The sequence below is a fragment of the Ceratotherium simum genome, chromosome 11, assembly GCF_057802395.1.
Source record: "Ceratotherium simum simum isolate JZ-2026a chromosome 11, ASM5780239v1, whole genome shotgun sequence".
NCBI lineage: Eukaryota > Metazoa > Chordata > Mammalia > Perissodactyla > Rhinocerotidae > Ceratotherium > Ceratotherium simum.
The window spans coordinates 23,828,422-23,856,316 of NC_141910.1; the positions used below are offsets into that span (position 1 = coordinate 23,828,422).

The window sequence follows — 27,895 nt, forward strand, 5'->3', positions numbered from 1 at the left end:
CAACACGATAACCTATTTTTAAGTATGTAACGTGAATAAACTGAATTACCTCTTCATGTCTTATTATCACAAAGGTGATATTTCCAATTAAATATAAATTTACATGTAAGTTCAATATATTGGAGCGCCACCTAGATACTAACTTTTAAAATTGTTCGGTTTGAAGCACATATCGGAACTGTGCGCAAGAAAAAAGTAGACTAACCAGAACTCTGAAAAGGTGGAGAAATATGTGGAAGATAGAATACAGTATTGTACAAAAGTGTTTTTGTAAAATGGAAATGTTACAGCTACTTTAATGATACATGTCAAATAGTAATATAAATTATACCTCAGAGATCAAAGGTTGGAAACTTTTAATCTAAATTTTCCTATAAACATGGTTGTCTCATTAACAAAAGTTTTGTTTTTTTTTTCCCAAACCGACATCCAGAAAAATACATGTTTTCTGTTACATGTGGCTCCCACACAATTGACTTTCTAGCTGATCCTGCTGCTTTATGATAGTTCAAGTTCATATGCAGGAGTAGTGAGTTCTGCTAACCTAACACAGCAGATTTAAATGTGATATGTAGAAGAGTTGTACATGTTTCTTTTCTGATGAAAGAGATGGGTTCAAATAGATGTAAATACACAGTCATGTATGTGTCTTACAGGCAGCCAATCCTTTCTTTAAATTGTTGACTATGCTAATGGAGTTTGCTGGTGGACCTCCAGGAATGCCTCCCTTTGCATCTTACATTCTGCAGAGGATATGGGAGGTAACTCTTGCAGCAGATGTTTTAGTATTTATTTTTCTGAAGACTTTATTTTTCTAATACAATCACTATCATTTTAAGTACCAGTTTCTTCTTACTTGGGTAACCCAAAATGGTTTCAGTTAAATCACAGATCAAGGGAAGAAGAGATGCTTTAGTCAGAATGTCTGGGGGAGAAAAAGAGTTCTTGGCTAGTTTCCCAGATGTTTAAAGACCTTCTCTTAGAGTCATAAAACAGCCTTCAGCCACTCCAAGGTTCTCATTCCCCTACCCTCAAAAAAGATTCCATTAAGTGATAGATGCCCTAGAAATATAAACCAAGTATTTTCAGCAGTTGACAGAAATGGTAGAGGAAGCACCAACCACTTCCTTTCTTCCAGAAGGTTACTACTGAGGTCGCAAAATTTCTCCTTATTGAGTGTTGGAAAAGCCCACTCTCTAGACCTGGAGTCAACAAACTTTTTCTCTACCAGGCCAGAAAATAAATGTTTTAGGCTTTGTGGGCCATATGGTCTCTGTTGGAACCATTCAACTGCTGTTTTAGCATAAAACCAGCCATAGACAATACATAAATTAATGGGTATGGCTGTGTTCAAATAAAAACAGAAACGGGCAAGTCACAAAAGTTGGCTTGTAAGCCATAGTTTTCCAACCCCTGCTCTAGATTTCTAAGATTCCCTTTTCCCATGAAAAAAATCTCCCCAGCAGTGCAGTGAGCTTAGTTTTATTCTCTTACAGTAGCAGATGGGGCAAGCAGTAAATAAAGTAAAGATGAGAAACTTTAGAGAATTAAAAGCACTTGTAAATAAATTTATAGACTTAAGACCTAAAAGTCCTTGGGTTCTCTTATTGGTTCTGTGTTAGAGTCCTTGGTTATTTTAATTTTATTTTGTAAACTAATGACAAATTTTCCTGAATATTTCCTGGTGATAAAAGTAAGTAGCTTTTAAGAATGGAAAAAAACATGGGTGAAACTTCTAGGCTCTAGTTTTCAAAAAACTATTTTGGCTTTAAGTGTTTAATGGCATATACCAAAAATAAGTAAAAAAGTAACTGCTCATTCAGTTGGCCTTATATTCTGTTCTTGTCATTTCATTTACAGGTAATTGAATACAATCCTTCTCAGTGTCTGGATTGGTTGGCAGTGCAGACACCCCGAAATAAACTGGCACACAGCTGGGTCCTACAGAATATGGAAAACTGGGTTGAGCGGTTTCTTTTGGCTCACAATTACCCTAGAGTCAGGACTTGTAAGTTAAATATTCAGAATTTAACAAACCATTTGTTGTTGTTCCAAGTTTTGTTTTTTTGTTTTGTTTTTAAGGTGACCACAATATGTCCATTGTTGTATAACGCAAAAGGCTCTTGGAGATATAATATTAGTGTTTGGAAACCTATGACAATGTCTTACAAATATCTATAGTGTTTTTGGTTTTTTTAAGGAGAGGAAACTATGTCCTTTCTTGGGTGACATCAATACCACTGTCATTTTTGTCTCCTTGCTTGATAGAGTGACCAAGCATGATCAGCATTAGTGGAGAGAGTAAAGAGTCAGAAAATTCTAGCTTGAAAGTAACTTGAGAAGGCTAAGAGTAAAGTAACAATGAAGACATAAAACAAGCTGAGAGAAAATTTTCACTGAAATTATGGGAGTTAAATGATAGGCACCTTTATTGTACACAGGCTGGAAGGAAATAACGATCTTGGAAGACAGAAGGACAAATACCAAAAATAGATAACCTCACAGAATAGAAAATTGCTGGTAAATAAATGTAGAATATGTTCTTTTTTGATAGTATTCAAACAAAAATCAAAGTAATTTTTAAAATTTCTTTAATCATTAAATTTAATCATTAAAATCATATTTTTCTAGCTATCTCCTGAGAGGGCTTAACACTCCAGTAGCAACAAACACATCAAATACCCAGATCTCTGTTTCTAAACACCATTCTTCAATAAGACAAATCACAGCTCCTTGGAGAAATGGCTGATACTAGGACTAGGGCAGGGAGTATACAGGATGAGTCTGGAGCATCTTATAGAATCAGAAAGTAAAGATGTAATCATAAAACAAAATCATGGCGTTATGTCAAAGGGACATATTACTAACTTGAAAACACTCTCAATGGCCAAAGCTGGAACAATTTGACTAAAAAATAATGTAGCACTGGATTATAAACCAAAGTATAAAATAAATATCCATGAGTCCATACTGATATAAATAAACGATTGAATAAATAAATGGAGAAAAGACAAATCTCGCATACAGAAGTATTCCAAATAATTTATGTACCTCCTCCCCCCATAGAGGTGGCACATAACTCCCCAGCCCTTAGCTTAGTGAGCTTAGTGACTTACTTTCAAAGAGTAGAGTATGGGGGTGGGGAAAATAATTTTAAGTGAAGAAACTTGACAAACATTAACTCAGGTGATTAAGGTTAACATAAGTCATGTTGATAGCACGTACCCTTGATATAATGTGATGCAAAAGGCACTTGACGTGTGTGGTCTTCCTCCCGAAAACCCATAATCTAAGTCTAACCGTGGTAAACATCAGACAAACTCAATTTGGGAGTTGAGTTCTATAATTGTACAAAAATACCTGACCAGAACTCCTCAGAATTATCAAGGTCATCAAAAGCAAGGAAAGTCTGAGAAACTGTCACGGCCAAGAAGAGCTTAAGGAGACATAACAATTAAATGTTATGTTCCAGGGCCGGCCCCGTGGCTTAGTGGTTAATGCGCGCACTCCGCTGTTAGCGGCCCGGGTTTGGATCCCAGGCGCGCACCGACACACTGCTTCTCTGGCCATGCTGAGGCCGCATCCCACATACAGCAACTGGAAGGATGTGCAACTATGACATACAACTATCTACTGGGGCTTTGGGGGGAAAAAAATAAATAAAATTATTTAAAAAAAAAATGTGATGTGTTCCAGATGAGATCCTAGAGCCAAACAAAAGAACATTAGGGCAAAACTGTTGATATCTGAAGTGTGGAGTTTAATTAGTAGTAATGTGCCAGTGTTGGTTCCTTATCACAACAAATGTACCAAAGTAATAATAGATGTTAACAATAGGGGAAATGGGGAGACGGCTGTATGGGAACTGTCTGTTCTACCTATTCTAAAATAAAAGGCTTATTTGGGAAAAACACCTTTTAGTGGTAGGTACACATGGATTAGCATTGGTAATACTAATAGGCTTGTTTTTCCTGCCAGTTTAGTTGACTCCACAGTGATGGGATATTTGTAAGAGCTGATATGTATGTTGATTGGCATTTGTGTCCTCACTCTTGATCAAGAAATAATGAAAACCTAGCTGAACCAAAAAAAAAAAGATTTTTTAGCCAGCTAGTATACCTAGTATTCATGACAGTGCTGAGGCATTCTCATACATTGCAATCACATTGTAACTTAATATTACCTATGAAAGGCAATTTAGCAGTATGTACCAAGATGCTTAAAAATTTTTTGCCCGGGCCGGCCCCGTGGCTTAGCGGTGAAGTGCATACGCTTGGCTGCTGGCGGCCTGGGCTCGGATCCCGGACGCGCACCGACACACTGCTTCTCTGGCCATGCTGAGGCCGCGTCCCACATACAGCAACTAGAAGGATGTGCAGCTATGACATACAACTATTTACTGGGGCTTTGGGGGGGAAAATAAAATAACTAAATAAAAAATTAAAAAAAAAAATTTTTTTTTTGCCCTTTTTAACTCAGTAATACCATTTCAAGGATTCCACTATAAGTCATCCAATATATGGATGCCCAACAGCATTCTTTATAGGTATGAAATATTAAAGACTGGATGTTGAATTAGAAAATAAATGGTTATAATGCATCATTTAGAAATTATAGTAGTGGAGAATGTAGTAATATGAAAAAGTGCTTTTGATATAACTTGAAAAAAAGGACCCAAATATTTGAATAGAATGAATATAACTTAGAATAAGAATTAGAGTGACATGTATAGCAGAAAAGCTACAGAGAAATGATTTTAAATCCTACAAAACAATGTTAAGGAATGACTAAGAATGTTTAATCTAGAGAAAAGAAGAAAAATGGAGACAAGTGTCTTAAAATAGTTGAGGAGTTGCCATACAGAAATGGAAGTAGATTTGTTCTAAGTTCTCTATAATATAAAACTAGACTCGGACTCTTAAGCAAGGCAGTTTTTGGCAAGATGATCTGTTCTTCCATATTGATCTTCCTAATTATTCTCAATGATAAACATAATTAAAAAGTTGTGTTTTTCTCCCTAGCAGAACTTATTTTTTATTTAAAAGCAAATAGCTTTTATAGAAATAAATAGATGGTTAGATGTGTGATAAAGCAATGCAAAATGTTACTTGTATAATTTGTCGATCTATGGGTGTTTAATAGAATTTTTTCAATCTTTCATTGTGTTTGAAAATTTTTCATAATAAAATGTTGGGGTAAAAGTATATAACTTAAACTGAATAAGTTTTTTTAATCACAAATTACTTTTCTCAATTGCGGTTTTATATAAAAATCGATCAGGATGACACCTACATGCCAAGTTCTTATATTTGAAACACATACAAATTGAGCCTAACTGAAAACAGACACTCACCAGAGCAATATATAAAGGAAGGAGTATGTAGAAATGGAGTGTTGTGCAGGAATAAAGTTTAATTTGAAATTAATCTGTGAAATAGATTACAATTAATTTTAGAAACCCTAACTTTATTTGCTTTGGCAGTACAATGGAAATTATCAAATTATAAGTAGAATAGTGGGAGACAGAATTGGTAAGTGTATTGAAAACTGTTAAACTGAAGCATTGGAGGCCTTGAGGAGACTCTGTAGTGAATGTTGTTAGGAGCATTAGCTCATGAGTCTGACAATCTGGATTTGAATTCCAGCTCTGCCACTAGCTGTGTAATATGGGGTAGTCTTACTGTTTTAAGGCTGAGTGAAAGTGGGGATAATAGAAGTAGTACCTACTACATAAAGTTATGTTGTTAAATAGTAAACATTTGATAAATGTTAGCAATTCTTGTTGTTGTTGTTATTGTTTTACCATTATCATTATTGTCGTCATCATCATCATCATCATCATCGTTTCCCAAGGCCGAATCTGGGCTTCACTTCTTTATCTGTGTGACCTTGGTCTTTGCTTCTCCAAGATTCAGATTTTCCAGTATAACATCACCTACCTCCAGGATGATTGTGAGGATTAAATGAGATAATATTTGTAAAGTACCTAGCTCAATGCCATGCTGGTAGTAACTGCTTTTACAGATGGACTCAACTTATGAGTCATTAACCTCTCAGAATTATAGCATAGGCTTAATAATATTTTTCAGATATGTTGAAGGAGGCATTCTTTCTTTGTGTGCAGGGTTAGCCTAGAAGACATCTAAAGATTTTCCAAAGTTCTATAATCAGCATATATATAATCTTATATATTACAAAGGACTTTCAGATAGATCTCATTCTCTCTTTATAACTTAAGTACATTTTACCATTATCTGAAAACTACATTTTACCATTATCTGAAAATTATTACAAAATAACTTACATTATTTATAGAGAAGAAAAATACTAAGACCCTAAAATATTAAATGATTTGACCATGTCTGATAGCCTTATGTAGGACTTCTGGCTCCAAATGCTGTATTCTTCCTGTTAAACCATATTATTTCCTGAAGAGAAATGAAATGATAAAATAAGTGGAGAAATTCTACATCTTGGGAAAGCTAAACAAAAGAGGTTTAAGACTGTTTCTTGCTAATGTGATTGTTGTCGTGACTTTAAAAATAACAGTGACAGAATAGAAGGCATCTGTTTCATCATTCCTTGGGATCTTTCTGTGGGGCCAATGGTAGAGCAGAAAGATATTAAAAGAGATGTTCATGTCCTTAATTTTTATTCATTTTAATTTTTCAAAGGGAAGAGTGGCTTTGTGTTTAATGACTGCTCTTCAGTCTCTTTTATATCTTGTAAGGATCTGACAGTTTTGTTTTACATTTTATAGCTGCAGCTTATCTTCTGGTGTCCCTTATACCAAGCAATTCATTCCGCCAGATGTTCCGGTCAACAAGGTCTTTGCACATCCCAACCCGTGACCTTCCACTCAGTCCAGACACAACAGTAGTCCTACATCAGGTCTACAACGTGCTCCTTGGTTTGCTCTCAAGAGCCAAACTTTATGTTGATGCTGCTGTTCATGGCACTACAAAGCTAGTGCCCTATTTTAGCTTTATGACTTACTGTTTAATTTCCAAAACTGAGAAGCTGATGTTTTCCACATATTTCATGGATTTGTGGAACCTTTTCCAGCCTAAACTTTCTGAGCCAGCAATAGCTACAAATCACAATAAACAGGCTTTGCTTTCATTTTGGTACAATGTGTGTGCTGACTGTCCAGAGAATATCCGCCTTATTGTTCAGAACCCAGTGGTAACCAAGAACATTGCCTTCAATTACATCCTTGCTGACCATGATGATCAGGATGTGGTGCTTTTTAACCGCGGGATGCTGCCTGCCTACTACGGCATTCTGAGGCTCTGCTGTGAGCAGTCTCCTGCATTCACACGACAGCTGGCTTCTCACCAGAACATCCAGTGGGCCTTTAAGAATCTTACACCACATGCCAGCCAATACCCTGGAGTGAGTAAAATTGATAACTCTTATATCTGTATCCTCAAATTGATTGGAAATACCTGTTTTTCCCCTATGGGAAGTGTGACAAAATATGGAAACTTTCTTAAGGAGTTAACATGTCTTTTTTTCCTTAAATACATGTATAAAATGCTATATTGTTATAAAATTGATAAGTTATGTGGGTAGTTTTTGCTAGGTTGATGTTGAAATTTTACCTTTAATGGAACTTATCTATTTTAATTTGTGTTTTGTAAATATGTCTTTTACATGTACCTAATGAAAAAAGTCTGCTTTGTGGTACAGTTTTAGGGAAGTGAGTATTTACTATTTAAGTATTTATTATCAAGATCTACGTGATATGCTAAGATGTGAGCCAGATTATCTTAGCTGTAGTATTCCTATTTTTTCTCACACTACATTCAAGTGAATGAAATGGTTGAGGGGTCTGTCAGAATACACATATATGCAGTCTAAATCTGATCCCTTTTCTCTGCAGACTATTTGTAGGTTTCATGTTTAATTTTTCCCCCTTCATGTAAGACTATCATTCCTGGATATTTCTTTTCACTGTTGCCTCTTACTCTCTGTTGTAAATTCAGGATTACACCAAGAGGGTATAAATCTGGGAAGGGGGTTGAAGGAGAGTGCAGAACCTTTTTTCAAGCTGTTGTCAATCCAGAGGCCACACACTGACAGTAGGAGAAGCTGTTTGCTAAATGGGAGGTGGTGGAGAGTGGAGGAGTAGGAGCTTTTCCAAGACATTAAACATTTACTTAAGAATTCAATCAAGTGAATACAATAAAGGGTATTTTAGGTATTGGTATCCTTGAATTGTGTACTACACTCCTTTTTCCTATTGAAAAAAGGCTCTTAGCTGACCTTTAGACATAATGTAGTGAATTGTTTAGAATTTCTCACCCAGAAAGAATAACCTACTTTCGAGTCAAGAAAGTTAGAATGCCTATAATAAGGGAAAGAAAGAGAATGTATTAAGTACCAAAAGAGGTTCAAAGCCAATGAGAATACAGAAGGAGAAGAATGAGAGAGCCTGCCTGACTTAGGAGGAGTCAGGACAGGATTTATTAAGATTCACTGGATTTGTCTCTACTACATTCATATAAATAATATTTGATTTAGTTACTAAACATGATGTTCAAGGTTAAATATACATTTGATAAGTGCTGGGTGAGTTAGAGTATTTATCCCCTAATGTTTCTTTCCCTTGACGTCAATGAAATGTAACTTCTTTTATTGTAGAACTTATCTATTGGAGATTTTCATGAAAATGGTGCTTAAATCAATTTTTGCCATGAAAAATATGAATTGGGGGTTTCAGTTCATTAATAAGTATGTATTAGAAGTGCAGCCTTCTCCTAACATACCTGTGAGTGAGTAAAAATCACAGCTAGTGTTTTACTAAAATGTTAGTACCCACATTTCATTCATCAGGTAACTTAAACTGACCATCCATCAGTCTAGAAAGATCATTCCAAATGTTGACATAAAGGGTTTTCCCAGAAACAGTATTAACTCAAGTGTAATTGAATGGTGTAAAATCTTTGTGACAAAGTAATGATTTTTCATTTATTAAAGAAAAGGGGGCAAAGGATTGGTGTAGCATATCTCTGGACATATATTTCAAGTTACAAAACTAGTGCTTTAAGCAATATTAAGACTAAAAATGAACTATATTTACTTGTAGTCTTTTAATCTTCCTGAAATTCTGTTTTAAGATTGTTTTCTTTTAGTGAATAATATATTAAGTTTTTAGAATAGAATTCATTGCTAATAGAAAGGTAGTATAATCTAACTTATTTGTGTAATTTTAAGAGCTGGCTAAGGTGCATAGCTTTCAGAAATGAGAATTAGATGTTCTAAAATATTGTAGGGTTAAGAGATCACTGTAATGCTTATTTGCCCTTTTTAGGCAGTGGAAGAACTGTTTAACCTGATGCAGCTGTTTATAGCTCAGAGGCCAGATATGAGAGAAGAAGAATTAGAAGATATTAAACAGTTTAAGAAAACCACCATAAGTTGTTATTTACGTTGCTTAGATGGCCGCTCCTGCTGGACTACTTTAATAAGGTAAAAAGTTGTTTCTGGTGTTTTTTCTTTTTTTTTTTTACTATTCTATTGAGGTCATATTGGCTTATGGCATTGTGTGAATTTCAGGTATACATCCCTATATTTCAGTTTCTGTATAGACTGCATCGTGTTCACCACCAACAGTCCAGTTTTTGTCTGTCACCATACATATGTGCCCCTTTACCGCTTTTGCCTCCCTCCCCTAACCTCCATCTCCTCTGGTAACCACCAGTCTGTTCTCCATATCTTTTATGTTTATCTTCGTTTTTTGTTTTTTGTTTTTTGTTTTGTGAGGAAGATCACCCTTGAGCTAACATCCATGCTAATCCTCCTCTTTTTGCTGAGAAAGACCGGCTCTGAGCTAACATCTATTGCCAATCTTCCTCCTCTTTTTTTCCCCAAAGCCCCAGTAGATAGTTGTATGTCATAGCTGCACATGCTTCTAGTTACTGTATGTGGGATGCGGCCTCAGCATGGCCGGAGAAGCGGTGCGTCGGTGCGTGCCCGGGATCTGAACCCGGGTCGCCAGCAGCAGAGCGCACGCACTTAACCCTAAGCCACGGGGCTGGCCCTATGTTTATCTTCCACATATGTGTGAAGTCATATGGTAATTTCTCTGACTTACTTCGCTTAGCGTAATATCCTCAAGGTCCATCCATGTGGTCACGAATGGCACAATTTTGTCTTTCTTATGGCTGTTAGAAGTCTAGTATGTGTGTATATACACACCATATCTTCTTTATCCATTCATCTGTTGATGGGCACTTGGGTTGCTTCCACATCTTGGCTATTGTGAATGACGCTGCAGTGAACATAGGGGTGCATATATCTCTTTTTTTTTTTAAAGATTTTATTTATTTATTTTTTCCCCCCAAAGCCCCAGTAGATAGTTGTATGTCATAGCTGCACAACCTTCTAGTTGCTGTATGTGGGACACAGCCTCAACGTGGCCAGAGAAGTGGTGCATCTGTGCGCGCCCAGGATCTGAACCCAGGCCGCCAGCAGTGGAGCGCCGGCACTTAACCGCTAAGCCACGGGGCCGGCCCCTGCATATATCTTTTTGAGTCATTGATTTCATGTTCTTTGGATAAATACCCAGTGGTGGAATACTTGGATCATTATGGTATTTCTATTTTTAATTTTTCGAGAAATATCCATACTGTTCTCCATAGTGGCTGCACCAGTTTGCATTCCCATCGGCAGTGTATGAGGGTTCCCTTTTCTCCACATCCACTCCAACACTTGTTATTTTTTGTCTTGTTAATTAGAGCCATTCTGACAGATATGAGAATATCTCATTGTATTTTTGTGTGTGTGTATGTGTGAGAGGAAGATTAGCCCTGAGGTAACATCTGTTGCCAATCCTCCTCCTCTTGCTGAGCAAGATTGGCCCTGGGCTAACGTCCGTGCCCATCTTCCTCTATTTTATGTGGGACGCCTGCCACAGCATGGCTTGATAAGTGGTGCGTGCGTCTGTGCCCAGGATCCGAACCTGTGAACCCTGGGCCACCAAAGCAGAGCACGTGATCTTAACCACTACACCACCGGGCTGGCTCACTCATTGTAGTTTTGATTTGCATTTCCCTAATAATCAGTGATGTTGAACATCTTTTCTTGTGCCTGTTGGCCATCTGTATATCTTCTTTGAAAAAATGTCTATTAATATCTTCTGCCCATTTTTTCATCAGGTTATTCATTTTTTTGTTGTTGTATGAGTTCTTTATATATTTTGGAAATTAACCCTTTGTCAGATATATGATTTGCAAATATTTTCTCCCAGTTGGTAGGTTGTCTTTCTGTTTAGTTGATGGTTTCCTTTGCTGTGCAGAAGTTTTTAGTCTGATGTAGTCCCATTTGTTTATTTTTTCTTTTGTTTCCCTTGCCTGAGTAGACATGGTATTCAAAAAGATAGTGCTAGGGGCCGGCCCCGTGGCTTAGCGGTTAAGTGCGTGCGCTCCGATGCTGGCAGCCCGGGTTCGGATCCCGGGTGCGCACCGACACACCGCTTCTCTGGCCATGCTGAGGCCGCATCCCACATACAGCAACTAGAAGGACGTGCAGCTATGACATACAACTATCTACTGGGGCTTTGGGGGAAAAATAAATAAATAAAAAAAAAATAAAATAAAAAAATCAAAAAGATAGTGCTAAGACCAATGTCAGAGAGTGTACTGCCTATATTTTCTTCTAGGAGTTTTATGGTTTCAGGTCTTACATTCAACTCTTCAATCTGTTTTGAGTTAATTTTTGTGTATGGTGTAAGATAGTGGTATACTTTCATTCTTTTGCATATGGCTGTCCAGTTTTCCCAATACCATCTATTGAAGAGACTTTCCTTTCTCCATTATATGTTCTTGGCTCCTTTGTTGAAGATTAGCTGTCCATAGATGTGTGGTTTTATTTCTAGGCTTTCAATTCTGTTCCATTTGTTTTGTTTTTCTAAGTGAGGAGATGGGGACTATCCTTTTGACACTTAAAAGAGGAATAATTGAAATTATGTATAACTGAAAGTTTACCAGTTCTTTAAGGTTATTAGGGAAGCATTTATGCATTTAGTCACCTTGGAAGAATTTATATTCTGAAAGTTAATGAGCTACTTTTGAACAGTTTTTGTTTTGGTTTGGTTTTGAATTGTTTGTGTATGTTTCATCAGAATCATGGAATCTTAGGGTTGGAAGGAACCTTAATGTACAGTCTTTCACCTAAAGCTTGAATCCTCCTCTCTGTGGCAGTTCATCCTAACTTCTGCTTGGACAGTTCAGTTCTAGAGGCCTCCAGAAACAGCTTTCTTCATCTTTGGATGAGTCTCACTGTTAATGTTTTTCATTCCATTTAGCCCAGATCTACCTATCTTTTTTAAGTATAGAAATTAGCTAAAAATAACAAAACATGATCTTTATAACTAATTGTTTAGAGCCACAGAAGTTATTGAATGACTATAAAGGAACTGCTGCAAATTACAATTAATTCCCTTTAACTGTAGAAATAAAGTCCAAGTTAATTTGTGTGTGTGTGTGTGTGTGTGTGTGTGTGTGTGAGGAAGATCAGCCCTGAGCTAACATCCGTGCTAATCCTCCTCGTTTTGCTGAGGAAGACCGGCTCTGAGCTAACATCTATTGCCAATCTTCCTCGTTTTTTTTTCCTCAAAGCCCCAGTAGATAGTTGTATGTCATAGTTGCACATTCTTCTAGTTGCTGTATGTGGGACGCGGCCTCAGCGTGGCCGGAGAAGTGGTGCGTAGGTGCACACACTTAACCGCTAAGCCACGGGACCAGCCCTAGGTTAATTTCTTAAAATGCTTCTATACGTTACATCTAAGACTTGGAGGTGATGTCCTTTGTTAGGCACACATTTTTTGGCAATACTTTCTTGAACACTATTGTATCTTAGGTTAATCAGCCCAAGATAAAGTTATTTCAGATTATCTTCAGAAAACTTTTAAATTTGGATCTTGGTTAGTACACAAAATAAAATTAACTATGCTTTTGCCAGGACTCTTTAAAGGAATTCTTTTAAAGTTTTGGCATTACTTTTGAATACATTGTATTCCCGAAATTTACTACTTAAAGCTTATTTTCATTTCGGAGAAACATTTAGAGCTTTTTAAATTCTTTTTTGAAAAAGAACAAACATCTCATTAAAGTAGAAGGATTGCCAGTTGTACTATATATAACAGCAGTTTCTGGTACCTAATAATGAAATAAGATCTATTAACAAGGGTAATACAGCTACTGTCGATTGTTATACAAATTATCTTCAAGGCCAACATATGTTTTTAATGTTTTTCCCCTCATATTATTCTTTCTTCCCAACTAATGAGTGCTTTGATAATAAAAGTGTATTTTATTATTATCTAGAACTTAATGTGATTTAGAAGATAAACACATTATAAAAATGAATATTATTTATACTGAAACTTTAAAAATATTCCCATCACAAACCAGCCCTGATGGCCTAGCAGGTAAAGTTTGGCATGCTCCACTTCGGCGGCCTGGAATTTGGTTCTCAGGCGTGGAACCACACCACTTGTCTGTCAGTAGCCACCCTCTGGTGACAGCTCGCATAGAAGAGCCAGAAGGACTTACAACTATACACAACTATGTACTGGAGCTTTGGTGGGGGGGCAGGAAAAAAAAAAGGGAGGAAGATGGGCAACAGATGTTAGCTTAGGGCGAATCTTCCCCTGCAAAAACAAATAAATAAATAAATGAATGTGGGGGGGGGTATGTATATATGTATATATATGGGTATATATATTCCCATCACACCTCTCTTTCACCATTGTGGGTAATTAAGAGTTGACTAAATTTGAGTAGATATAACTTTTCTCTAAGATACTTAGAGGCTTTCTTATTTAATATTATCTCCTTTTATTACATTATTAACAAATAGATGTAGCAGTGTCTCTTCTGTAGGTAGGAAAGTAGAGAGCTTAAATGACAATTTACTTCTGCTTATTTTTTTATCACTTAAGTGTTCTGTTCTGATTGTCCATCTCGACTTTTACGTATTCTTCTAGTGCCTTCAGAATACTATTAGAATCTGATGAAGACAGACTGCTTGTTGTATTTAATCGAGGGTTGATCCTGATGACTGAGGTAAATATTTTATTGCATTTTATTGTAGATTTATCTCATTTTAATGTTCTCACCAACACTTCTTGTTTTTTGGATATTTAGAGTTTATGGTAGACTGTTTTAAAGGTGTCTGGATTTTAATTATACAAATCAGTAAATGCTAATTTATATTCCAAGAATAATTAGGTTACAGCTTTTAGGGTGCTGGTTTTTCTTCCATGGTGCCATACTTTTCCCCTCATTTTGTATTTTAGACAACCATTTGAAATAGACTAGTTTTATTCATTTCATTTGTTAAGGATAGAAACAAAGATGAAATTCATTTGATTTAATCAAGACGACACAATTTCTCAAGAGCTCACTTATTTGACAGAGTTACAGAAACTGAGATTAGCATCATCGGAGGAAGTTAGTCAGCCTGTTACAGGTGGTTAAAGTCAGCCATTCATTCTTCCCATAATTCTTGAACATCCACAACTGGAGATGATTGTAAGGCCACAGAGGTACACTGTACCCTTTCGTCTAATAATGGAGACAAGACGAAAGAGCACATGCCAAGAGTAACATGAGAATTAAGAAGTAGGATAGTTTTTTCAGTTATTGGTATTAGAGAAGAAGAATACAACATGTTTGAAACTGCACTTTGGAGAATTTGGACTTGCAAAGATAAGTGGGAGAATATTTAGATAAATGACTTCACCAGCACAGAGGCAAGAAAGTATTGGTTATATTTGAGAAATGCCAAGTATTTCTGTTTGGCTAAAACAAAAGGTATGTGAAGAGGAGTAGTGAGAATTTCATTCTTTCGTTCAACAGATGTTTGAATGTCTACTCTGTGCCAGGCATTGTGCTAGGCACTGGGGATACAGCAGTGAACAAAACAGACATGGTTCCTGTCCTCACAGCTTACAGGTTAAATGCCACACAAGTACATTTTTCAGATTATGTACTGCCACAGAATCTAGGCTACGAATTTTGAACTTTAAATTGTGACTAGTACATAGACTATGGGGAACTGATTAGAGAGGATTAGAAACAAGATGCTTTGTTGTAAAATGAAAACAGGAAGAAAACTAAGGCTTTAATTAAGCTAATATAGTTAAAGGAATTAAAAGATTTCACAAGCCAATATGATTAAAGGAATTCCTACCTTTTGGAGCTCTTTTGCCTCTTTCAGACCTACTATTTTGAGTATGGCTGATAGCTGTTTCACCATCATCTATCTTCAGAAACCCTGGAAAGTTAGTTAAAGCAGTTACCTCTTCTCTCCTATCTTCTGTTGTTGCCTGCTGCTTTGTAATCTCTAAGGCTTGCAGTCTTAGAGCAAACAGTAACCACAAAGAAACGATTAAACAAATTATTCCTTCAGTCTCAACTGTATACACAAAACTAAACTGAAAGTGAGGACTCCTTTGTGTTTAAAAAGAGCTGAATGGGAGAATTTGACTTTTGGATAGAAAGCAAATACATTTGTTTTGTGCACACATGCACACACACAGTCTGAGTCTGAAAACGTCTCTCATGGGGGATAAGCACTATCATTTTGTGGCTCAATAAAGTAAAAATGAAATGAAGTTTTCCATTTTTTTAAATCACTTGTAGTCATTCAACACACTGCACATGATGTATCATGAAGCTACAGCTTGCCATGTGACTGGAGACTTAGTAGAACTTCTGTCAATATTCCTTTCAGTTTTGAAGTCTACACGCCCATATCTTCAGAGAAAAGGTTTGGTCATTCCTACTTCTTAGTTCTGTTAGTTCAGCTATTAAAGAGTGAAGTAAGGCTTTTAAACCCCTTGCTGCAGAGAATTTGTTTTTATCTCTAGTTTACGTACAGAAGATGGGGGGCCAATGGTAGATATCAGGAAATGTTCATCATGACCTCCTGATATAAAGCTGGAATGTTCTTGTTTATTTTCATTATGCCTGCGTGAAAAATAGGCACGCATGCTGTGAGTGTCAAGATTTAGGAGATTGGAAAACATTTCCAAACCAAGCACAGTAACAACATGGGTATTTTGTAAATGTTCCTCAGCTGGAAACTTCCATGGCTTAGCTTAGATCATTTTTAGTTTCAAGAGAGATAACTAAAACGTCTCTCTCTTGTGTCCCTGTAAGATTGTATGAGCTCTGAACTTCATATAAATTCCTAGAAAATGGGACATATTTATCACCAAAATATGTGCTTTTAGAAATCTAGCAGGTTTAACAATAGTAGCCATCTCATGAAAATAATCACTTAGCTTTCGCTAAAGATGTTTATGTAATTAATTTGAATTTCTTAATGTTAGCATTCTGTAGTTTAAAACAGAAAATAATTGTGAGGAAGTTTGGTCTCAAATGGCATATTTATGTATGCTTTTGTATTTGCAGATGTGAAACAAGCATTAATCCAGTGGCAGGAACGAATTGAATTTGCCCATAAACTGTTAACTCTTCTTAATTCCTATAGCCCACCAGAACTTAGAAATGCCTGTATAGGTAAGTTACTTGGAAAATATACCTGTGTAAAAACGTAGTGCAAGAACATTTTTGTGGATTTTTTTTTTTTTTGTAAGATGCGATGTTAGTTCTGTTGGGTTTGAAAGACATTTACTTTTTATGTGTAACTCATACTGGCCAGCAGGTCCTAAGAAAATCAGTTTCTATTTCTTTACATGCCGATAGTTACCTGTGCGATCATGGGCAGGTCACTTAATATATCTGGGCTGTTTGACCTCAGGTTATCTCTAGATCTCTTTCAGCTCTGAAATCTGCTGCTGCTATATAAGCAAGATAGATTCATGCAAATGTTTACAAAATAGAACTGACATTATAAAGGATTGAGGTGATTATTTCACTGTGAGTTCTTTTGCCTAAATATACTCCTTAATAGCTGTTCTTACACTCCTATTTTACCTTTTTATTGATTACATATTTATAATAAAATGATAATTTGTGCCTATTAAAGGACCCCCCTCGTTTTAAATTTACATTGAATTTTTTACTATCTTAGAAGTCATTTAAAGTCATATTTAGAGACTATAACTGTTTATTTATAATTTCTCAAAGTGATATGTAGAGACAGTCAGTCTTAGCATGTATTGGCCTGATGTTCTGTAGAATTACTGGCGTATACTTCCCCAGCAGGAGAGGAGGGGCACGTAGCAGTAACCTCTGATTGCCAGAAACTCTCCAGTAGCCTGTTCTCATGAGCTTTACTCGTAGGTGATTAGAGGATGAGAATCAGTCCAGCTAGCATCATGAAACATTAAAAGTAGATTTAGGATTATCCCTCAGATCTGAAGAACTTTGAATCTTAGATTTCTTTCTAAGCTGCTTTGGTTAATTTTATAAAGACACATAATCAGTGTGCATTAAATATTTCCCTCAGTGTACTTCTCCTCCATGATGCTTCTCTTGGGTAAATAAAATACAAATAAGTAGTTTTAAAATTTGGTTTCTAAGTGATGGCCCTATTGTGGTTAGCTGCTGATCCAGATTTGATTGAGCATCAGATAGAATTTCTCCCGGTGTCAGGAGCTAAAACAGTTTAGACTCATTAAAACTTTTCAGCTGCCACACTGCAACCAGTAACCCCAACAGGATTTGTGAGTTTGAAAGTAGCAGATAGACATACTCCAATTTTTTAAAACCAAAATTGTGTTTTTATTTTCAGATGTCCTCAAGGAACTTGTGCTTTTGAGTCCCCATGACTTTCTTCATACTCTGGTTCCATTTCTACAACACAACCATTGTACTTACCATCACAGTAATATACCAAGTATGTATTCATCTAGCACAGTACTTGAATATGGCGATTGGCATTTAATCTTTCTGCACACTGAAACATGGAGATTTATTTTTTCCATTTATTCTTATTGTACACTTTTAATGTCTTAGTGTCTCTTGGACCTTATTTCCCTTGTCGAGAAAATATCAAGCTAATAGGAGGGAAAAGCAATATTCGGCCTCCGCGCCCTGAACTCAATATGTGCCTCTTGCCCACAATGGTGGAAACCAGTAAGGTATGTTGGGAAGCCAGAAAAACCATGTTTCTGTAGTACACAGTAATTTGAAATTTCCCCTCTGGCAGTTACAAGTATATTAGACTAAATGACCATTTTGTGGATTCTAAGATTAGACTCATTTGGACTTTTTCCTTTTAGTGCTCTGAAATGTTGGTTGAATATTTGCAAAATCAACAATAAGCACAAGTAGTAAGTTTTTTTTCCCCTCAAAAAATACTCTGATAGACAGCCTTATTAGTATTTGTCTCTAGGCTAAATTATAACTGGGTCATATATCTAAACCTGAAAAGTCAAGTTAGGTACTTAGTACTGTTTAAATTTGGCCACATAATCAATGACTTCTTTTACTGCCCTTTAATTATAATCCTTTGACCTAAGCCTAATATCACTGATTGACAGATTATCATCATTTGTAATCTGATTCTTGTCCTCTAACGCCTATTCTAAAATAATGCTAATTCTAAATTATAGAGAGAAGGTACATTGACAAAGGATAATTTATCTTAGTTTCAACATTTTTTTAAACAATTTTTCCCATTTATCTTGCTTCAGCCGACTGCATTCACACTCTCTCTTGCCCAGTATCTTTGGATCTTAAATAAACTTAAGAAGTTCCTATAAGATAAAATATTAAAAATAATTAGTATTGTAGTAATCCTTACAGAAATAGTTCGGAATCTATTTCAAAAATCAAATTTAATTCACTCTTCTTGCTATGTCTGTAGGGCTAAAGGGTCACATTTTAAAATCTTACCTAATTTTACTTTCTTAAAGTATATAGAAATAATGGGTAATTCTAATTGATAGCATTTGCACACTGAAAATAAACTTGCTACAATTAAGATCTTAACATTACTAGAAATTTAGAATTTAAAATTAGGTTCTTATAGAATTTAAATATTTAATAAGCTTTTTAGTTAAACTTATTACATTTGCACAAAATATGCTCTTTAATTTATTATACAATTTAAGTGCAACCATTTTATCATCTTTAACCTTCAGGGCAAAGATGACGTTTATGATCGTATGCTGCTAGACTACTTCTTTTCTTATCATCAATTCATCCATCTATTATGCCGAGTTGCAATCAACTGTGAAAAATTTACTGAAACATTAGTTAAGCTGAGTAAGTATAAAAGATGAGCAGTAAATTCCACTGAATTATTTTAAGCCCCTAGCCATTCAGGAAGGGGAGAAAAAAAAATGAGACAATCTTTTTTTTCTTTTTTAAAGTGAATGTTTAAAAATATTAGTTATTCTTGGGAACATTTTTATTTCTATTAAGAAAACACCAACTTACTGGTTTCCATTGAATAGTTATGCCCAGAGTTTCAGCTGGCCTATAAAGGAGTATGGAGTAGGGCTGATCACTTTTGTACATAGAAGCCTAAATCATCTTCCATCTACCCAGCAGAATTTAAAAACAGCAAACTAACTGCTCTGCTTAGGGAGGCAGGCTTAGAGATGGACTTCCCCAGACCTGATCTTGAGGGTAAGATGAGATCTGTATTGCCAGCTGTGCTTTGGAGCTGGCAATGCCAAGAGCAAGCTGAGTGGGCTTGCCAGGGTGAAGCAGAGGTGCATATATGAGTAAAGTAGGAGGTAAGTCTCATAAAATAGAGAGGTGAGTGAGAAGAAGGAAAATATGAAAAGGAAGATATGAGAAATAGAAAACAAAACCATCAATGAACTATGAAGGGGGGAAAAAACTCGAATTACTTAATAGTAATATTGTCTCTCCCAGGATGTGCCTGAGAGCTGTTAGAGAACTGCTCCCTTTGGGTGATCTTTTCTAGCTGATAAGTCTTCAGAAGACATGTAGCTTTCCTCCAGATGTCCCCTATCTCAGGACCTCCAGAGTTCCCAGGCTCTGTGTGTCCTATGAGCCTTACTTCTTTAGGGATAACCCAGAATCCTCTCCAGTGTTCTGTAGTTTTGTTTCAGAGCATGAGAAGTGAAATATTCATGGAACCAACACCCAGGTCAAGAAATAGAATATTACCACACTCTAGAATGTCCCCCTTGTGCTCCTTCTCAATCACAACCCCTTCCTTCCTATGGAAAAAGTTTTGCTCCATTATAAGTAGGGCAAAAGATATGAACCTACCTTAGGTTTCATTCTAAGAAGAAGGAAGTGGTATCATCCATCAGGGATAATTCCTCTTCAGGAAAACCATCTTATTGGTAAGTGATTAGAGTGTCTTCAGATTTGAAAAGTTGTTCCTTCCTCCTGTTATCATTAGCTGGTTTTATATATATATGTGGCCGAAGTGCCAAGACATGGGGGAGGGGAGGGGAGGGGAGGGGAGGATATGCTCAGATTGGCCATTTCATGATTACACAATTGGATTATGGCACTTGGTAAAAAGCTAAAATGTAGCAGTGGTGGTGATTAGGTGTGAGAAAACATCCAGGAGTTCTAGTAACACAGCCTTGCTCCCAGATAAGGAGGGGCACTTACAAAGATGCTGAACTTAAGAAAAGTTCTTGGTAACTGTGTTCATAGATTCATTTCAAAAGTTGTGTTAGGAGCTGTTTTAGCTACTTGAACAGCTCTGACCAAATACTGAATGTTCTACCCTGTTTGGGACTGTCTTCTCATCACAACAAATACACAGTTTCAGGGAAATTAAACAGGAGATAAAGGAGAGAAGGAAAGGACACACACTTAGCCATCCACATTAGCTGAATCAAGTTTCATAATATTTTATACTCACATCACTCTTAGAACTGTGAAGCACTGTTGATGCTGCCTCATAGTGTTTAGTTCTCTACATAAGCACTATTCTATAGAACTTTTTACCAGGATGGAAATATTCTCCAACTGCGTCACCGTCCACGATATGATAGCCACTAGCCATATGTGAGTGTTGAGAACTTGAAATGTGATTAAGGAACTGAATTTTTATTTTATTTAATTTTAACCAAATTAAATAGCCAGATGTGGCTGGTGGCTACTGTGTTAAATAAATAGCACATCTCTAGATATAAACCAAAACCCTCACAGATTGAGCAGGAAAAATTCTTTTTCATGGTTATATTTTAGTTAATGCAGAAAATTCGACATTATTTCGAATATGAAGTACGACAAAGACCTAAAAGCAGTGCTTTCCTTATGCCTCTTATAAATGGAGAGATGAAGCCGTAGTGTTTGAAGTTAACTCCCTTTTCCAGCTAAAATGATTATTACCAGGGAGAGGCAGCCGGGAAAGGGCTTGTAAAAGCAAAGCCCTCAGTAACGTGGGAAGCAGAGAGTTGATAAGGAGTTTTAATTTGTATAATTTCTTCAAGAAATTATATTTGGCAACAAAGAGAGAAAATAGTAAGTGTAAATTGGTTATGTCCTTAATCATTTGAGCCTTGGGGTCAGATGGTCCAAGAGTCAGAATATTGTGACCATAGGTGGGATTGTCATTTCCAGTTTTGACAAAGTATCTTTGTGGTAATTCTTATATGAGTAACTGAGCAGATTTCAAGATTTGTTAGGGGATAAAAGGAATTATGTAATAATTATAGATTAGAATTGCAGGGTATAGATTTGCAGGTATTAAATAGTAAACAAAAGGAGAGTCGGGGTGCTTTTAAAGTGAGGACAGTCAGGCATGGGGTTAGAGAAGACAGAAAGAAGTGGGGAGAAAATTAAGGGGGGGTGAACAAAGCTACTGACTGCCATATGGAATAACAGTGTGTCTGAAACCACACTATTTTGATATTTAAAAATAGCAGAGTTTAGCCAGAAAAAATCTGAAAAAGAATAATAATAAGAGAGACTGGCACTATTGAGTTCTAAAATACTTACTAAAGATACAGTAATTTTTAATTTTATTTTTTAGTATTTAATATACATACATAGTTAACCATTAAAACAATATCAAAAAGGTACACATCACTGTATCACTCATAAACCTGCCCCCCACTACTTCATTTTTTGTCTTTGTTTTTTTTTTTTTTTTGCATAAAAACAGCAAATACGGGTTTATTTTCTCCCCTTGCTTACATAAAAGTAAACTAAAACGATTAAAACCGTGTGAGGCAGATACATAGGCAGAACAGTAGAAAAACAGCCCAAAAAGAAACATAGAGATACACAGGGATTTGGTAGATAATAAAGATGACATATCAGATTAGTAGAGAATGGATGGTAATGACATAACTGGTTAGCTATCTGGGGAGATGAGAGTCAAGACTTTAATACCTACTTCACTCCTTAGACCAAAATACATTCCGGGATCCTGGGATTAAAGATTTAATTGTGGAAAATAAAATCATAGAAATATTTTTTTTTTTAAACATAGGAGTATATGGAAATTAACCTTGAGATTTGAAAGACCTCGTTAAGCAGGCCACAAAATAAGAATAAGAAATTAAAAATTTTGACTACGTAAAAATTGAAAATACTGCATGTTGAAAAACGCCGTAAATTGAATTAAAATACAAACAGCTAATGGGAAAAAAATATTTGTATTCTTAGATAAATGGCTAGTATTATCAATATTCAGTGTTTAGGATTTAGTAAGATGGGTAAAGAACATTAAGTAAAATAAGCAAAGGACATGAACAGGCAATTCACATACAGAAAAAAGTAAATGTTTGGTAACCATATGAGAAGTTGCCTCATTGCAAACAACAGTGATTTCTTGGGACCAGCCCACTCGCATAGTGGTTAAGTTCACACAGTCAGCTTCGGCAGCCCAGGGTTCCCGGGTTCAGATCCTGGGTGGGGCCTAGCGCACCACTCATCAAGCCATGCTGTGGTGGCATCCCATGTACAAAATAGAGGAAGGTGGGCACAGATGTTAGCTCAGGGCCAGTCTTCCTCACCAAAACAAAAACAAAACAATGATTTCTTTTTTTCTCCAACTTTGAGATAAAGTTTAGATGATATACATACTTACACAGTTGGGGGAAAAAAGAGATCTTATAGTGGAGTCAGTGTTGGGAGGCAGTTTGGCATTATCAATTTAGATTGTTTGTGCCCTCTGACCTAGCAATACCAGATCTAGGAATCACCCTATTCTACTCATACAAGTGTACAACAGCATACGTAGGATGTTTATTTTCATTTGGTTTGTATTGGGTAAAAACTAGAAACACCCCAAATGTCTATCGATAGAAGCTAAGTTAAGTAAACCATAGCTCATCTGTACTATATAGTCTTTAACAAGATAGGATTGACCTTGGATTACATTAAAAAAGCAAATTGGAAAACAGTCTGCAGAATATGACCACATTCTTATAAACAAGAGGAAAAATCACTCAGTACCTTTAAAAAAAAATAGAGGATTATACTTTAACTGTATAAGGATAAAATTATGGGGTGCTTTCATTTCCTGTGTTAAATATTTGTAAGGTTTAAATTATTTGTGCATGATCATGCATTGGTTTTGTATTTGAGGAAAAACCCCAAAGTTTTTAAAAAGTAATAGAGAAAACTGGTACTGCAAACTCTAATCGTACCATTTTTTTAGGTACCATTGTTGACATAAAAAATTAACAATGAGATGCTCCAGTAAAATTAAATAACAAATCTCTAGATTTCATCATTTAATTAAATAATTTTCATTTTCAGAGACAAAACAAATTTCTATCACCTTTATTATTTAACATTGTTTTTGAAAGTTTTCTTAATATATTAATTAATAAAAGTAGGGGCTGGCCCCATGGCCTAATGGTTAAGTTCAGCGTGTTCCACCTCGGTGGCCCAGGTTTGGTTCCCAGGCACGGACCTACACCACTCATCAGCAGCCATGCTGTGGCAGCGACCCACATACAAAATAGAGGAAGATTGGCACAGATGTTAGCTCAGGGAGACTCTTCCTCAGCAAAAACAACAACAATAAATAATAAATAGATAATAAATAAATGTAAAAAATAACTTTTTGCAGGTAACATTATGATGTACTTAGAAAATCCAAAATCTCTAGAATTAAAAAATTAGTATAGTTGGTAAAAGTAAACAGATTAAAAATTCAAATTAGCAAAAGCACAGCTCTGGTTCATGTTTTACCTTTTTGTGATGTCAAGGTGGTACTGATTGGATAAACACCTGGTTAGCTATTTTCCAAAAGGCTTCTTAGAGTGAATATACTTCAGCCCATTGCCAATCATTCAGTGCAGATCAGAAGAGAGCTTTTACTAGTCCACCAAGGGCACATCCATTTATCCTATGCTAATACATAGTAGTTACATTAAAAGACATATTTATAATGCAGAGGTTGGTTACTAGTTTGTTAATTTACAAAAAGGAGGAACTGGCACAGGGATCCGAATATTCTGTGGTAGGGCCAGCAGATTTTTTTCCAGTAACCTACATGGGAAGCCAAATAAACAACAGTAGGTTGCTTAGTGGGTATGAAATCAGAACAGGGGGATTTAGAAGAATCAAATGTTTGATATTCTAAGACTAAGATGTCTTGATGATTTAGTCTCACAGTGGAGCATTAGTCGTGCGCTTTCATCCATTGGCTAAAGCTACCACCTCCCATGGATAATGCTTGGATGGGATAAACACTCATAGTTAGAAAACTAAACAAAGAATCATAACACAATTCAGATAGGAGAAACTCAAGTAAATATACATATGAAATATTTCATCCTCATAGCAGTCACCTGAATTACCATTTTACCTAAAAGCAGTGTCAGTAACACATCCAGCAGCTTCTACAGTAAGGTGTTACTAATGAAGAAAAGATATGTTTGGAACAGTTTGTGATTATTGTGTATTAGTTCCTTTGTGGGTGGGGATAGGGTAGGGTACGGACCCTGTTGAGGATGCCTGAAGTGACAGGATGAAGAAAAATAAGTGGTACAGGAACCAGTATGTTTTAGGCCTGCCCATCCTGTTTACTGAGACAAGGCTTAGACATGTGCCTGAGAACTTTGGTGATTGCATCTCCCTGTGCTTTGAACCCAGTAAGTGAGAGACTCCAGAAGGTATTGGAGGAGGAGTTTGTAGAGTGGGATGGCATTGGCCTCTATCTTGAGTCACAGAGCTAAGATGTGCCTAAGCCTCAGTGCTTTGTGTAGATGCTAGAAAGAAACCGAAACTCTGTTGCTCTGAAGGGATGGCCTTCCTTCCAAATGAGGTGCAGCTCAGAGAGGAAATAGGTAGGACTGTGAAAGAGGTGTCTTCAGCTCACCATGGGTGGCACGGTGTTTTCCAGAGTGTAGTATAAAGATGGTCCAGGGAAAATAATTTTTATTTAATATGTATGGATGGATCTTTTTATAAAAATATTTAACTAGCACACCGAATCCATGATTTCTTAGATGTTGCCTATATTGTCCCTATATTGCCTAAGATAAGGTTAATGTATTAGCCCCTCTACGTGAATCTAAAGAACAGTATAAAATAAACAGTACAGTTGTTGGACAGATAGGAAAATGATACATGAATGAATAAAGTTTGAGAAAATACTGATTGAAAAGATTATGGGCTTTAGAATTAGATAAATTTTGAGGTAGACGCAACTGTATTGCTAACTGGCTTTTGGGATGAACGTGAGCAGGTTACATAATGTCTCTGAGTCTGATTTCCTCATCCAAAAAAGGGGGGGAGATGAGGATAAAACAACACCTTCCAAAGTTGATGAAAAAATTAAATGTGACGTACCAGCACAATAGATACCAGTACATGTTTCTTTCTTTCTTCTCTTTTAAAATAAAGATATTTGTATCAGAATATCAATTGGAAGTCATCTTATATCATAGACGTCCTCCATGTTTTTTTTGTTTGTTATGGTAGTGCTGGCTTTTTGGTAGTTGTGGAAAATAAGAATAAAGATTGTTTTACTTTGAGGAATAATTGGAGAAAAAAGAATAAAGACTAGAGAAACTTAAATTGTAATATACAGTTGGCTTTCACATGAGAGGGTCTATGTCAGGGCAGCCTCTGGTTCAGGGGTTGACAGATTCTTTCTGCAAAGGGCAGCTGTTAAATATTTTCGACTTCGCAGGACATATATGGTCTCTGTCGCATAGTCTTCTTTGTTTGGCTGTTTGTTTTTTTACAATCCTTTAAAAACATGAAAGCGTGAAAGCCCTTCTTAGCTCAGTGGCCATAGAAACACAGGCTGTGGGCTGGATTTTGCCCAAGGGCTAGAGTTTGCCAACCCCTGCTCTACTTTTACGGGTAATTATGATGCAAGGACATAGGAGCATAGAAACTCTTCCCTGTGGCCAGCAGTTTTGATGACGTGCCCTTGTTGCCTTATGTGTATTGTGATGTTATGGTGGGTAAGTGCCTCCAACGCCAGCCAGATTAGGTTAGGATAAAGGAAAAAGATGATAGAGTTTCCTTGGATCTTTACAAAGGGCTTAATCTTGACAGGAAAATAAATAAATAGGCTTACCCACAAAAGGGAGTCTAGCCATCTCTGGATGACTAAATTGGGTGACTGATCTGACTTCCCTTTCTAAGATTTTCTCAAATCCTTGGTCTAACCCAGAGGTTGGCAAACAGTAGTCTGCATGCTTCCTGTTTCTGTATAACCACTGAGCTACCTGCAAGCTAAGCAGGGTTTTTTTGCATTTTTAAATGGTTAAAAAAAGAAACTAAATTATTCTAAGTATTTTGTGACACGTGAAAATTACGAGATTCAAATTTCAGTGTTCTTAAAGTTTTATTGAAAGACAGCCACATCCATTCATTTAGTGTTGTCTGTGGCTGCTTTCCTACTCTCTCTGCAGAGTTGAGTAGTTGCAGCAGAGATCATATGGCTGCAAAGACTAAAATATTTACTCTTTACAGAAAAAAGTTTGCCAACTTCAGGTCTAACTCGTAATTTTTCTGTAACTGGAGGAGGATAGCTGTTATATTTCTCCTTCTCCATGATTATACTTTCCCTGGGGTGGGAGTGGGAGAATGGGAAATTTACTTACGACTGTGATATTGCAAGTTCTGTGCTTTGAGAGATAGGAGGGAAGAGGATAGGAGAACAAATGTCTTAAAGACATACTTGACATCTGGAATAGTCAAGAAGAGGAAAGGTTAAAACCATAGAGGTTCCAGATAGAGCGCTGATGTACAGCTAAGTATGGTCCACCCAAAAGATCCTGGGGACAGGGCTAGAAGCTGTTAGAGCAGTGTTTACCTAAATCTACCATGAAGGTAATTCTCCCTATCTTTGGAAAAACAAGGTAAAAGAGGAAGGAATGATACATTTTCTAATTCTCCACATCCTCTTTTTGACCTTGCACCCCGCACCCCTGCACTATTCCATGAAAATTATCTAATATGCAGAGTGGTACCTTGATCCAAGAAAGCTTTGGAACCACTTGCAGTAATCTTTACTAAATTGTCCCAGATAAAGTTCTAATACTCAAAAAGCAGAATTGGTTTAAGTTGCCTCAGATCCTTCTGGGCCTGAGGTGTGGGATATAAATAAATTCAGTCCAAGTGTACCACATTCTAAATTATTTCACTGGAAAAAACATTGGAATGAATTCTTCTCCTTTAAGTATTTTATATATTTCTAAAACATATAGAAAATATGCATAGTTATGAGTAGAAATAGTGATAATATTGTACCTTCAGAGTTTAATACCTCAGTAGTGTAATTTATAATTATAACCTATTCTGATTTCTTTTCAAATACTAGGTGTCCTAGTTGCCTATGAAGGTTTACCACTTCATCTTGCACTGTTCCCCAAACTCTGGACTGAGCTATGCCAGACTCAGGTAAAGAAAATGAGTTTTAGAGGATTTGGTCTTTCATCTCATCGGACCATGTGGTCAGTAATTTTAGGAACAATGGGTTGAAAACTGGCTGAATTGGGGATGTTGTAGAATTTTGGTAGGTAAAATATGATTAGTGGAAATAATAACTATTA

The 27,895-nt window shown here is 36.3% G+C and overlaps 1 protein-coding gene across 2 annotated transcripts in view; it reads left to right on the top strand.

The window, feature by feature from the left end:
* Positions 1 to 27,895, top strand: part of USP34 (ubiquitin specific peptidase 34) — a 243,433-nt gene that overhangs the window by 210,446 nt on the left and 5,092 nt on the right. For both annotated transcript variants that reach the window (XM_087436699.1, XM_087436700.1), the window contains 11 exons: positions 657 to 761; positions 1,861 to 2,008; positions 6,761 to 7,395; positions 9,317 to 9,474; positions 13,994 to 14,072; positions 15,654 to 15,780; positions 16,428 to 16,535; positions 17,713 to 17,817; positions 17,937 to 18,061; positions 19,067 to 19,190; positions 27,664 to 27,743. In XM_087436699.1, coding sequence (XP_087292825.1) covers positions 657 to 761; positions 1,861 to 2,008; positions 6,761 to 7,395; positions 9,317 to 9,474; positions 13,994 to 14,072; positions 15,654 to 15,780; positions 16,428 to 16,535; positions 17,713 to 17,817; positions 17,937 to 18,061; positions 19,067 to 19,190; positions 27,664 to 27,743 — 1,794 coding nt within the window. The remainder of the gene's footprint in view (positions 1 to 656; positions 762 to 1,860; positions 2,009 to 6,760; positions 7,396 to 9,316; positions 9,475 to 13,993; positions 14,073 to 15,653; positions 15,781 to 16,427; positions 16,536 to 17,712; positions 17,818 to 17,936; positions 18,062 to 19,066; positions 19,191 to 27,663; positions 27,744 to 27,895) is intronic.